Source organism: Plectropomus leopardus, chromosome 14 (genome assembly GCF_026936395.1).
Source record: "Plectropomus leopardus strain MGB_pleo_1.0 chromosome 14, ASM2693639v1, whole genome shotgun sequence".
NCBI classification, from domain to species: Eukaryota; Metazoa; Chordata; class Actinopteri; order Perciformes; family Serranidae; genus Plectropomus; species Plectropomus leopardus.
The window spans coordinates 28,076,905-28,091,335 of record NC_142189.1 but is presented as its reverse complement, the minus strand read 5'-3'; the positions used below and the strand labels follow the sequence as shown (position 1 = coordinate 28,091,335).

At 39.8% G+C, this 14,431-nt stretch overlaps 2 protein-coding genes across 2 annotated transcripts; one reads left to right on the top strand and one right to left on the bottom strand.

Annotated features, from left to right (window-relative positions):
- The first annotated feature begins 1,991 nt into the window (after positions 1-1,991).
- nfkbiab (nuclear factor of kappa light polypeptide gene enhancer in B-cells inhibitor, alpha b) lies at positions 1,992-6,683 on the top strand. The gene is made up of 6 exons (XM_042501062.2): positions 1,992-2,322; positions 3,767-3,872; positions 4,093-4,303; positions 5,508-5,596; positions 5,744-6,004; positions 6,098-6,683. The coding sequence occupies exons 1-6, from the start codon at positions 2,069-2,071 to the stop codon at positions 6,131-6,133; spliced, it is 957 nt and encodes a 318-aa protein (XP_042356996.1). The 5' UTR covers positions 1,992-2,068; the 3' UTR covers positions 6,134-6,683.
- A 1,522-nt stretch (positions 6,684-8,205) lies between these two features.
- psma6a (proteasome 20S subunit alpha 6a) lies at positions 8,206-14,355 on the bottom strand. Its single transcript, XM_042500512.2, has 7 exons — positions 14,157-14,355; positions 13,087-13,181; positions 12,830-12,911; positions 12,119-12,274; positions 11,420-11,598; positions 9,626-9,720; positions 8,206-9,148 (listed from the first exon to the last, which is right to left on the bottom strand). The coding sequence occupies exons 1-7, from the start codon at positions 14,230-14,232 to the stop codon at positions 9,091-9,093; spliced, it is 741 nt and encodes a 246-aa protein (XP_042356446.1). The 5' UTR covers positions 14,233-14,355; the 3' UTR covers positions 8,206-9,090.
- Between the last annotated feature and the right edge of the window lie 76 nt (positions 14,356-14,431).

The window sequence follows — 14,431 nt, the reverse complement described above, 5'->3', positions numbered from 1 at the left end:
TGATACTGTTTTTGCACAATATCAACTACTTATTCATTACTTATTTTAGCTCCTGTGATATTAAAAGCTAAGTGAAATTCATCTTGAACAACAACTTTGATCAAGTGGTCACAGGGGGGGAACTCCAGTGCAGGCCTGTTGGTTTATTCTCATGTTCATCATATTATTTTCATGATATGATAAACCAACTGTGATCACACTGCAATCACACCATAAGTTTTGGAGGAAACTCCTGTGCATGCTGCAGCCCCCCACCTGCAGGTCTGCACGCCCACTCAGACTCTGAGGGGCTGCGGAGCAACATTCTCTATTGTTCAAGTGATTGAGCGAGGACATGCTATTGAAGGGGCAGTTTTAGGACTTTCCATGCAACCATCCCTGACTAACAGGAACTCTTTCTTGCAACACTTGTGCAACCATGTGATAAACAGAGACCTGTCCTCAAGTTATACTCATATCCTGAGCTTGTTCCCCTTCTAATTGAAAAATAACATATTTCTTGCAGCACTGATGCAGCTTTAAGGAGAGACTGGGGACAGTTGCAACTTTTTTCATTTTCTCACTTTAGACTATATCAAGTTTTTATATATTAAACTTACATGTGTCTGCTAATTACCCATAACATTTGAACATGGCGTACTGTTCATAATATTTATTTGAATGTAAGGGGTGAGATACAACAACTGACCCCAACCCCCTGGGGACAGTTGCCTCATGTTAGAAGTAGATTAAATGTCACTCATTTCCTTTTGGGTTTTTTTTTTTGTCTCAGTAAGCATAGTATGCTGAAAATATGCATTGTTAGGAATATGATTAGACATTGGAAATGTAATCAGTCAAATGAAGATCTGATTCTATCAGTAGAATGGTGTACTTTGAAAGGGTGTTTCAATGACTAGCATTAGCAAACAAAAGGTGCAAAATTTTGGGGGCTAATACAAAAAAAGCACAGAGCCAACAATGGAAAATGAAGCCAGCAAAGTGGAGCACTATTCAGTTGAATTCAATATGTTTCTATTGTCTAGACGTCTACATCTTAATATGTTTCAGAGGCTATGCAGTGCTGTCAGTTAATATGCAACATGTTGCTGTAAGCTGTTACTGAGGGGGAAAAAAACCCATATGGTTTTGCTTGATATGAGCAAAGTTTTTAATTTACAAAAAGGTTTTAGGTGTAGATAATGCATTTTTGTTCAGGAAATGTGCCATTTTAAAAACTCCAAATACCTGAACACTGCAAAAAATACAGTGCAACTGTGCAAAAGTCTTAGGCCATTGTTACTTAAGCAGTTATACTGATCACACATTTATTTCTCAGTGGTAAAATATAACCACAACAAACAGGAAATGAGTAAACTGTATTAAAAATGCAAATATCTCAGAAAAAGAAAAAAAACCTAATAGGCTAAAGTTGCAAATAGTCACTGTGGCCTACCTTTTCACTCTACGCATGTCTTAGACAGACTATATGAGATTTGTGTATTTACATTAGGTTGCATTCAAGCTTGGGAAAGACAGCAGAATATTTTGTTTAATGTAATGAAATGAAATGCAATGGATTATTTGACTGCTGCAGCTGTAATTTTGGTGTCTTATAAACCCATGTGGGTTGAGCACATTGTGTGCATGACACAAAAATAAAAGAAATCAATCCGTCATGCCTAAAGCTCAATACTGATTGTTTGAGAAAGATTTTGTTATGGTTGTACAACTCCATATGAGGTCTTTGGTCTATATTTTAGTAGACAACTGAGAAATAAATATATATAATCATTATAATGATTAGACTTTTGCACAATGTTGTATATATATATGAAATGCAGTAAATGCAGCCTGCAGAGTGACTTTGCTCTCCTGGTGACAAACTGAAGAGTATATTTATATGTGTCTGAATAGAAATCCCCTCTTGGAGCCAGCAATCTGTATGCTGTGTTATTCTGAGTGACAGCCTTCTGGAAATCCCCCACCTAGTTGTTGCTCCGCCCCGCCGCAGCCATACAGAGGGCATTTACTGACTGCTGCACAGTTCCACCAGCAGACTACCAAACGTCCCGAGGAACAAACCAACATGGACCTCCACCGGACCAGTATATTAAACCAAATGGATTACAACCGGGAGTCTAAAGAAGGGAAGCCGGCTCAGTCGACGGAGGAGCGGCTGGACAGCGGTTTGGACTCGCTGAAAGAGGAGGAGTACCAGGCTGTGGCGGCCGAGATCCGTCGGCTCCAGCTGGAATGTGAGCCGCCGCTGCTCAAACAAGCTCCTGCTGTAACCGGAGAGCTGCACGAATGGAAAACACAGATCACAGAGGACGGAGACACGTAAGTCCGACCGGGAATAATGTTACAAAAATAAGCACGGGGTTGTTTGTGAGTTTTCGGAGGTTTAACAGCATCGCCTATACGTCCAGCTCGGATCTAGAGGGTAATTTGATCCCTTTCCTGTGGTCGATGGCTGCCTCTAGCTTGTCATTATAATGCACAGGCCCGAGTCTAAACTCAGTCACGGTTCGGGCTTATTTTAGTATTAGTACGTATGAAAATACGCCACTGCAATGTTAACAATACACAGAATGGGTATCCGGTTTGATAATGGGTTTAGCTGCGGTCAGACACGGTGGTCTTGGACGTAAACAAAAGGCTATTATCAGGAGGGAATCTACTATGGCCGCGGGTCAGGCTGGGAAAGTCCCGGGCGCGCCGCCAAGGAATCCGACCGACGCGCGCTCCCGTGAAGCGAGAAGAAGGGGAAAAAAAACAAGAAAAAGTACCTCAAATTACACCAACATACATCTGCGGGGGCTGAGGGCCAAACTCTCATCTGGAATATGTGTCTGCGGTATGTTGCTAACAGTAAACCCCAGGGAATAACATTAAAAGTAACTTTTTTTTTAATCCTAACTCTTGAAAAAAAAAAAAAAAAAAAGACCACAATTCATCCGCCGTAAAATATAGTTCAAACACAGATCTGCAATGTCACCACTCTTTTTGCACGTGCATTCATGATAATCTATTGCATCAAAGTTTACAATAACGTGACTCAATTCATAAGAACTGAGGGCCGGACCTGTCTCATATGAAGCAATGAAGCATGAAACCATGTTACAGTGATTTAACCAAAGATTTCACCAAAGGAATTAAGAGCAGTGGTTCTCCATGTGGGGTCTAGGGAACACTTTGGGTCATCAACAGCTTCTAGAGGGGTAATTTTTTTTGTTTGTTTGCGTTAATTTACTGTTAGAACATGCTAACTATCAAATTACCTCAATTATTTTAAGTGTAAAATTGGCTGCCATATTACACCTTGATTTTTATGAATTTTGGGGGGCCTGAGACATGGAGTTTTTTCGTTTAGAATTATACTTCCTGCTGTTTTGATGGAAATAAGAGTATTGAAGAACTGTTTATATATATATCTTTGTATTGTCTTTTCATGAGGGCTGATTTTTACTTCTCTGCAATACTCTAATTTTAAAAAAGTACTTTTACCTGTACCCAATTTTGCACAAAGTGAAACTGTACTGTTTTTCTTGTTGTATATATGTTTCTAGACTTTCAACTAACTATTCTACACTCTAAAACAAAGGTTTGCCTTATTGATGTAGATGAAAAAACACAGTCAGAGGTATATGCTTACAAGATGTCATGTGACTGTGTCACTGGTTTACTTTTGGGAAAACAATACTTATGTACTTGTGTTATGTTGCGTGTGTGTGTGTGGGTGTATTGTAACAGTTTTTTTTACCTTCCCTCTCTGTCTCCACAGGCTGCTCCACCTGGCCATCATCCACGAAGCCAAGGACTACATCAAAACGATGATCGAACTGTCCAAAAACACAGACTTTCTCAACACACAAAATGACCAGAGACAGGTACTAAATATTTTTTTTATTTTTTTAATATCTACTCAGTTTCATTTTTATCATCCTCCCCTCTCTATTATTTGCCTCCACCTCATTCTGTGTATTTGCTCTAAGTAGAAGAAATTTTAACAAGTACTAAATATTAGTGTCTATCATCAAATAAATAAGAATGAAAATGTCCACTTATTCATTAACTCACCGGTCTTCTCCAAACTTCCTCCTGTCCTAGACTCCTCTCCACTTAGCAGTAATAACGAACCAGGCTGACGTGTGTGAGCGCCTTCTGGTATCCGGCTGCGACCCCACACTGGTGGATGATAGCGGGGATACGCCTCTTCACATCGCCTGTCGCCATGGTGACCTGCTGTGCTTCAGTGTCCTCACACAGAACTGCCAGCCAGAGCATCTCCACACGGTGATGGCTGCCTGCAATTATCACGGTAAGACTGCAGTCAGAAAAGTAAAAATAAATGCTTGAATAAATAAATAAATGCTTGAGTTGTCAGCATTAAAGATATACACTGGTTTACATGTTAGAGAACAAAAATTGAGCAGTGGTGGGCTGAGTTTTTCTGCAGCAGTGGTGGTAATTTGCATTCTGTGGTGGCCCAATCCTGGTGTTTGGAAACAGACGAGACACTGACCAGTCTGTTGTTGCTCTTAACTACTATTTAAATGGAGGAATGGTGGGCACGAAAAGAATAATTTCTACTGCCCATTATCCCTGAACACTGTGGTTAGGAGGAAGGAAACATTTGAGCAAGTGAGGGGAATGCCAAAGCCATCCATGCCATCACATCCTGAAGAAAACCCATCTATTACATGGCACATAATGTTAGGTGCTAAGGCTCCAAATAGATTTGTGCAGGCGTTTTTAAGCCTCAAGTATGGCATTGTTTACTGGTTTGGAGATTTGTTTGGGGTACCAAATTTAGAATATAAAATAGAAATCAGAACTTATTTTAGCATATACATTAAAAAATGATCTTATATGAGTCTGTCCCCCTAACGTAAACAGCATTAAGATGGCAGAATATTATTACTCCACATTAAACCTGAGGCCACATCAATTTTCTTTTGCCTCTTTCAGGTACCTTTCACAAGTACTTAAATCACTGAACCAAGAGCAAATTGGTGGAATTTCTTTTAAAAAACATGGGGAAAAGGAAATTATCAACTTCGTAATGAATATTTCAGTAACTGCAAGAAATGGATAGCTTTAGATTTAAAAAATAAATAAATAAATAAAAAAGGAAAAATTGTGAAGGAAAAAAACTCCAGTTAACCTATATTTGTATTTAAAATTATGTTTCCAGATCATTTCCTTGTTTTCTGGGTTAGAAATAAGGTGGTTTTCTTGTTTTCTTTTTTTTCCTATTTTCTTGCTTATTTTGTGGTCTTTCTCTTTTGTTGCTCATTGCCTTCTTCCCACTTTTTTGAAAGAAATCAAGCCCATTAGCTCAGATTTCAAAGGGTTAAATGTAAAACTTTGTAAAGACAAACACTGTTTAGCTTTTCCCTAAATTATGATTAACTGGAGACTCACCTTTTGGATCTTGGATTTTTCCTGGAAAACTGCAGCAGTAAAGTGACGTGCTGGTCTGGTGTCAGTCGTTAAGCTCTCCCTCTGATGTTTTCTTGCAGGTCAGAACTGCCTCCACTTGGCCTCAGTTCAGGGTTTCCTGTCACTGGTGGAGAACATGGTGGATTTAGGCGCTGACATAAATGCAAAGGTAAACAACACAGACACCATATCTGTATGTGAGAATGCATGCTTTATATACTTACGTAGTATATGATTATTCATTTGTTTTATGACGTTTTGAGGAGCAGCACTGACCAGGTGTTAAAAAGTCCCGTGTTCTCTTCCCGCCTTGTAGGAACAGCGGAACGGTCGCAGTGCGCTGCACCTGGCCGTCGACCAGCAGAATCTCTCTCTGGTCAAACTGCTGCTGAGGAAAGGAGCAGACCCTAACCTCCTGACCTCTGGAGGCCACACCCCTCTCCACCTCACCTACGGTCGCAGCAACGACGACATCCGAAAAGAACTGTTCTCACTGACCAATCCTGACCTGAGGGAGCTGCCTGACAGCGAATCAGACGACAGCGAGGAAGAGGAGGACGAGGAGTCTGATGAGGAGGTGTGTGTTGATAATGCAGAGCCTCCAATGTAACACCAACATTTAATGTTTGGCCGCTGTATAACCATTTTTCTTCCCTGCGTGTGTTTGTAGGTGGGTTATGATGACATTCAGTGGAATGGACACTAGCGGGAAGCAAGACGAGAGAGAGGAAGTTACAGAGGCAGGAGGCTGTGATGACGGCGGCGGCGGTGAGGGACAAAAGAAACGGCTCGACACGTCTACTACTTCCTGCAACGACGTCACATGAGCCCAAAAGTGTGGATGATACAGCGCGAGCGTGGCCGCTGACAAAACGGATGGACAGGCAGCTGCAAAGCAGAATCAAGAGACTGATGTTCCAATATAAAGAGTCCGCTCTGGACCGCGGGAGAGCAGACACGCTGAGATGTGAATGCATGATGCGTAATGACGGGATGAGTTTTGCTGTATGATGAGAGGATTGCTTGTATTCTGTAGACATTGCAAATCATTTGTCACAAAGGAAAAAAAAAACATCCATCCACACTGATGTACCAGCAAACAGCTCTGTTGTATGATATTGTAAATGCTGTGTATACAAAGATGTATTTTTTATGGAAGCTGTGAATGCGTACAGTTGAGCAGGTTGTATATGTCAGACAGCAAACAGTCCAGCACACTCCAGTTAAATTAAAGACACTCATATTTAACAGTAAAAGGCTGTGTGAGTATATTTGTGGGGACTGGGATGGGTGGCAAGAAAAGGAAACAGATGGTATGTGTTTGAAAAATCGCTCTTGGTCCTGGATGGACTAAATTTGGAGAAAAATACTTTCACACATGTACATTAGACATCATTTTGGTAATATTACAAAAGAAAGATGACACAGGGCCCAGCATGTAATCAGCTGCGCCTGACAATATTGCAAAGCTGCAATTATAGGAGACATTACTTTAACCACGTGCCTCTCTGCTGCCGTCAGTATGTCTGTGCTGGTATAAATACCTCCATCAAAGCATGACAGCTGAGTTACACTTCTGACCTACTGCTTTTTGTTTTCATACAATGCATGTCACACAGGAAAGAGCTAATAACTCAACATGTTTCCACTGAATGAGGAACTGATAGCCCATTTGGCTTGCAGCAGTTCCTCCTGCTGTGTGAGTAGAGGTAGAGAGAAACAGTGTGTGGTATGAGGCAGATTGCTCAGTTATCTAATTCAGGAAGTTTTTTGGGAGGGTGGGGCTAAGGAGGAAGGGACAGGAAATTCCCAGGAACAGAACACTCAGCTGTTCACGACATTCCTGCTTCTCATTCCTCCAAAGAAGGGAATCTCCGCTGAACAACAGGATGCTTCTGTCAAGTTTGGGGCAGCGGGGAGGAAGGGAGTTTTCCTTACTTCCAGTAAAATAAATGTCAAGCGTCACCGTTTAATACACTTTGTGCAGTTCTACGATTGTATTGCAGATCTCGTCAATGTCAGGCAGCTCAGTATGTTTGCTCTATATACGGCAAATTTTAGCATACAATGAAGACATAACTGTATAATATATAGTGATATTTCTCCCTTTGATTAATACTAAAGCACTCAGACTTTAACTAAGCTCATGTTTATGCAGTGGTTCTCAAACTTTTTCTATCATGCCCCTCCCCTTAAAAAGCCAAAAAAAGGTCACGCTCCCAAGCAATTAACTATTTATATAGCACCTTTCAAGAGAGGAATGTCGCAAAGTGCTTGAGATAAAGTAAATACATATTAATTTGTACTGACAACATTCTATATAAAATCAAATGTAGGACAAAAAGGACATAAATATGAAGAAAATAAATATAGCTACAGTAATAAATAAACACAGAAAAACAGGACAGCTTAAGATTAAGAAAGAAAAGGGGGATGACATGCAGCAAATGGCTACAGGCCGGAGTCAAACATGGGCCTCTACAGAGGCCTCAGCCATATGAAGGAACACACTCTACCAAGGTGGCCCCCATTTGTTCTTTTAATATTTAAGTATTTTTTTGTTGTTGTTGTTTTAAGTTCATTTATTCATTACCATATTTCTGCATTTTCTGTGCTTATTTATTTATCTATCTATCTATCTATCTATCTATCTATCTATCTATCTATCTATTTATTCAACACTTAAGATATTTTTTGTCCTCTACAAATGATTGCCTGACTTTACATCGAAGTCACAGCTGCAACGCTCAAATGCAAAGAGAAGATAACAAGGAAATATTTGGTAAAAACATTGCGTTTAATAGAAGTGCAGTAATGTACAGCAATGACAGTGGAGGGGAGGATCAAGACACAAGAAGGAGAGAGTGAAATCATTACTGAATTCCCGTTGACGTTGACCTGAGCAGACCTAAACAGGGGTGTGACACTGATGACTGTCGTAATGGAGGAACTCCCACAGCTGTTCCCTGGGTTATCACAAAGTACATCAGAGCATTAACATCATCCTGGAAATAAAGACAGCAGAGAGGGGACACTCGAAAGCAGATTAGTAAAATGAGAGAGAAACACAATGTGGCAGCCCTGAGTAAATATTGGTGACTCCAGAAGCTACAGGACCACCAAGTCTGTAATAGTAAGAGGTATTAAGAGGTATTGTGCTGTACTTGTAGTGTTACCACACCCCTATCGTTCAATCTGCTCACGTCACACTCATCAACTGAAGTCATTTGGGCTGAGCTCTATTCAGAGAAAGGAGCGTATCACACTGATGTGTCATATGGTGGACTGATTTGAATGTCCAGCATCTTTCCAGGCTCTGTGACATTTGGCATCTGTCTGCAGTGACGATGTCTCAGTGTGGTTAAAAGGGAAATGCAGGAGGGGTCAATATGTGGATAATAGTGTCCAGTTATGACCAGAGAGGATGGAAGAGGGTTAAGTGCCAGTGCAGATGGATGAGTACCCACCTGGTAATAAGGTCTTTACTGTTCATCGTTTGCGTTTGTCTCAGCCTTACTGTAGTACCACCTCCTCTGAACAAGATGATACCAGCTCCTCCTTTATCTTCCTTCTCGGCGAGACCTTTGTGCGGAGGAGTCGGGGTTTTCTGGTGTTACAGTTCATCCTTTTCAGAGTCGGCTGCAGCATGGTTGCCAGCTTTCCTCACTCTCTCTCAGACAAAGCCACCAGGTGGACATCGATCTCAGACTCTGACAGAATCCTGGCACACGAACACACAAGTTAACGGTCGACATTTTTGTTCTGCCAGATTTTGTAGGGCCTACACACACAGACATGTTGAGAACACACTGAATCCTGTAAGCCCTTACTTTGATCTCATCCCTGGTTTTGGTTTTAGGGAATTTCCATTACAATACTAGTCTGTTTTTATCTATTTTTAAAAAATGACTGATTCATTATTGACCATGCCAGCACATGACCATGTTTTAGCGATTTAACGTTTCTTCAGTGTCAGCACGTTCAGCTGAACATCAGAGATGAATTTTCTTTTTGTTTATTTTATTAAATGGATCAAGGAAGTTTGGCTAAATCAATCAAATACTCTGCTTCTCTTATATTCTGGAAATCCCTTTACAGCAGCAGCTGGACAGTGACAAAAGATGATTTCACCTGTTAACAATTCTTACTCATAACTCTCAATATATTTATTCCATTTGTGTGTCAGGGAAATACTCACTTGAATTTAGGGTCTTTTGTAGTTATAACTCCCACCTCCAGTTCTGAGGGCTTGAAGTCGATGGACAGGACAGTTGACAGACATGAGATAGCCGTCTGTTTTGAGAAGTGAGAAGAGTTGTTAAGAAGCATAAAAGGAAGGAGAGGAGAGAGAGATAAATTAAACACTGCCTCTGTGAAACAGATGCCTTTGGAAACTGGAGCTCACAGTGTCAAATACTCTAGAAATGTGGGATATAATATGTAAATGTATAAGGTGATGTTTGTATTTATTAATGGAAACACTAGGTAATAATTGAGTGCGTGACCAGTGAGCAGCATATCAGTGTGTGTGCCTTCATTTGCCTGTGTACATGGCTGTACACACTGGAACGTAAATTTGAGCTGCAACAATTTATCCACTAGTGGCCAACTATTTAACTGCAAGCAATTTGATCATCGATTAGTTGATCTGAGTACATTTTTAAAGGCATACTATGCAGGATTTTCAGTTACTGTTTGTAAATATACTCAACCAGCAAAAGTGAAAGTAAAAGCCAACCCCAGATTCACTGTTGTTTGATGTTTTGCCTCGCTATATTGTCTTTTTTCTGCACTGTGTCTCCTCAGTACCTGCTGCTTACAGTCTGGAACCTGGTCACTGACTTTTTGTAAAGCCCTGAACTCACCCGAGCCCTTTGGGAGTACACATCCACAAATGTTCTGAGCACAGAAAATAAAACGAAAATAAGAATATCCAGGTAGAGGGCAGAGTCTCTGCAGAAAAAACACACCAGCACCCACTGAGAGTGGGTCATATGTGACGATTTAGAGAGATTACTTCCATATGAGTCTATATATTGTTTTTAGGAAAATCCTACATAGGATATCTTCAAGAAAAAAAAGTCAAAGTTCTCCATTATTTTCTTAAATTTTAATATTTCTGTTTTTTTTAAATTCTATGTTAAGAAAAGTAAACTGAATATCTTTGGCTTGTAGATAAAAGAAGATATCTCTTTTCCCTATTTTCAACACAACTAATCAATTAATCTAAAAAATAATCGACAGATTAAGCAACAATGAAAATAATAACTTGTTGCAGCCCTTCAGCAAATACAATGTTTCTAAGAAGGACTACAGAGGAACAGCTGTTTTTCTATTAACATCCTTTGACATCTGAACAGAAGTTGTGCTTTCTGGAAAAGTACATATAGCCACAGCACACATTTGTCCACACAATCTCTTCGACTACCAACAAATATTAAATAGCAAATAAAGAGATGTAATTGCAAATTGTAGACATTAAATTAGATCTGTGTGATATATTCCCCTTGTCAGCATTTACCAAGGAAAATTCATCAGTATCTGGAAAATGTGAACTTAGATTTTGAAACAGAATATCTAAGAAATAAATGATTAGTTATTATATTAATATCAGGATTCCTACTGTTCCTGATTTATGTAGCTAACATCCATGATTTACATATTGATTCTACAATGGCTGCAATTAATTGGTTTCCGCTTCAGCAGGTTGGAAAAATCACAAAGTAATGCAGTAACATTCTAGTGTAGTGACCCAACTGTGAAAGTCCCAGACATTTCCTGACATCCAAAGCACTCCCTGACTTTCCCTGCCTAAAAAAATCTCAAACAATTCCATGACATCCAGTGCTAATCACAGTGAGGTTGCTCGAGGAGAAAATTACAATGTGGCATCATAAAAGTGAACAACACAGGGTCTAATAATAAGCACAGTTATTTTTGTGTATACAGTATATACTATACTACGTGTGTGTGTGTGTGTGTGTGTGCGTACCTCTATGGTCTGCTCATAGGTCCAATCCAGTTTCTTCTTGACTTTCTTCTCTAGGAAGCTGGTGGCCTCCGTCTGCTTGACCCCAGCTGCTGTGGCCTTAAAGCCACAATAATAACCAGCTGGATCACATTTATACAGCTGCGGACCCAACTCTTCATCCAGTCCGATCACTATCATGCCTGGAGGAGGAATGCAAGGCAGAGGGGAATGAAGACAGGACAGTAGAAATGGGGAGAAATAGGGCAATGTCTTCTATTTTAACACATGGTTTAGCTCTAAACTTTGCTATTTGAAAGGTAACTGACTTTTGTCAAGAAATTCAGAGTCTTTGTTTAATTTCTAGTGGTTTTCACAGCCTTTTGCAAAAACGTGATGACTAGACAAATACCATTTTTCAAGATATTATATGTAAATTGGAGCTTCAGATGTGTTGATATTCAAAATCAAGCTGTGATGAAAATCATCTGAAACCCAAATTACAATTAACAATCAAATACACACTAAAATAAGAGCATTTACCAGCTCTGGTCACAGAGGAACAAACAGAATACTATGTTGAAAGAGGATGGCAATAAGTGAGTTGGTTATATCTCTTAAACATATTTTTAACAGGTCAGGTTTGGGTTTAACCAATATCTAAAATTAACAGTCGTTAAGGACATGTTTCTGGATTTACAAACACACATGCACACTACTCACAGCAGCCTAGCGGCCTCATCTCAGCATTCTGTGTGTAGACTTGGGAGATGTCCGCAATGCGTTTGCACAACATGTCCACAGGTATCTCATAGCCATACTTATACATCCAGTTTGCTGCTTCATACCGTGCCCTCTGCACCTGAGACCTGCTATCAGCTGGAGGGAGGGAGAGGCAGAAAAAGCATTCCATAAATATTTAACTAAGATCTGACCAGTACATGAATTATGTTATATTATTGCTGAAAACAGTTAGAGTCTGAGCTTTTCTGACCTGCTCTGGAAAACTGAAGTTACATGCTACAAGTAGGTAATTTTCTTTTTCTTTTTTTGCAGGTTACATGCAATCATAATAGCTCATATCTTACCACTTCTGGTATTGGGTAGGTGTTTTCTTCTGACTAATATTATATAAAGATTTACTGCAACAAGAGTTGACACATGACCTCTCTAGGTTTTCCAAAAACAGCTGAAAAATTCTGTAAACGGACACATTTTTAGCTCCAAATGATGACATGATGAGTAGAAGCAGCTTGTACAGCTCTCCATCTACAACAATGTACTAGGAACGTGGCTATGGCAAATCAATGAATACATAGTAAGGAATATTATATTCAATTTCTGCCAATAGATGCCCCTAAATCCCATACAATAGATCTTGAAATGGCTCAAAAGTTTGGGTATTCACCATCATATGGACCAGACATTGCTTACCAGTCATGCCGGTCATAACACAGCCAATGTTCTCTGTAATTCTGTACAGATGCGTGACTGTTTCGGCATCCAAAAGCTTGTCCTGAGAAAAACACAACATCAAGACATTACCAACAAAAAAAAAAAAAAATACGGCACATAACTCCAACAATAATACAACAACCATAATGACAGCTATGGAATCTGACCACATGCTTTGTAAAGACACAGAAACACAAACTTCTGTGTGTGTTTATAATGTGTCTGTGTACACTGACCGGGACTTTCTTCTGTGTGACGACCACAACACAGTCTTTCCCTCTGACCGCTACAGACGTCAGCCCTCCCTGGTTGATGGCTTTGAAGGCATACTCTAAAGACAGACAGAGGCTAGTTGATTTACATGCAACTGTACATACACATAATTCTTACAGCAAGTACACAATTTACAACTTTGTAGCATACGGTGATATTTCAGTTTCACGTGTTTTGGTTTGAGAGGGCTTGAAACCGGCCTAACACAAATATTTAATGCATTTCAAGCTCTTTACATATCAAAGTAGGAAGGTTGCAATACAAATCCAATAAAAATAGTTTTCCTTGGACCTCCCTGAGTGACTGGGGAAATACCTGACCCTCTCTCCACCACAAATAACCAAATTTCCCAGTTTCTGGCTATAATGAATGGTGTGATTTTTGACTTTTTTCAAATAAAACATGTATTTTGAACCCACTTAAAGGTGCTACGGTTCGGATGGAATTTATATATACAAAATAAAGTCATTTAAAGTTGAATGTCCCTCTCGTAAACGGAATCGAAAATCATGACTCCATCCACAGTCCAAAAAAACGCATATCTGACGTGCCTCCTCCGTTTTCGGTAACCCCACTCCTTTCATAAATAACGAACAGCTCCTAATAATGACACGTTTGAAAGAACGACTAGCGCAAATAAACATTTGTAAGAACAGGGATAACTTAGTATGGTATGGTTTCTTAACTGGGCGCGGAATTAGCAACCAAATAATAAGTTCAACTCTAATAAGATATTTATCAAAACAGTAGCTTATGGTAGCAATACAAAGCTAAATTGGGCTAGCTAACAATCTAGCAGAACTGCACTAAAACGTACAGGTTAAAGTTTGTTAATTACGTACTGCATAACTTGTAGTTAGATACACAACAACCGTAGTTGCTCTAATCGTACCACGTTGTACTACAATACTTTATCTTCTGAATAACACTGAGTTATGAATGGGCTAGCTAGAAGCTGCTAGCTAATGTTAGCATGTTAGCTAGTAGTGATGACAGAGCAGGTTGAGTTTTGGTAATTTCTTTTGCGACTTACCGACTTGGTAGAGTCGTCCCTCCGGAGAGAAGATGGTGATATGTCGGTCAAACCCTGCACTTGATCCCCGAGACATGACGGCTTGATATAACTGAGAAAAAAAAGGTGAAGACTGAAGCTGAAACTAAATTGTGAGGCAACAGAGCCAAAACATGGCCAACATCTACACCGGATGTAATCGTATTCTTCTTCTTCTTCTTCTTTTAAATTACCGGCAGTCTTGATGCCTTGCGGCATATTGCTGCCACTAACAGGTCGATCTTGGTATCGCTCTA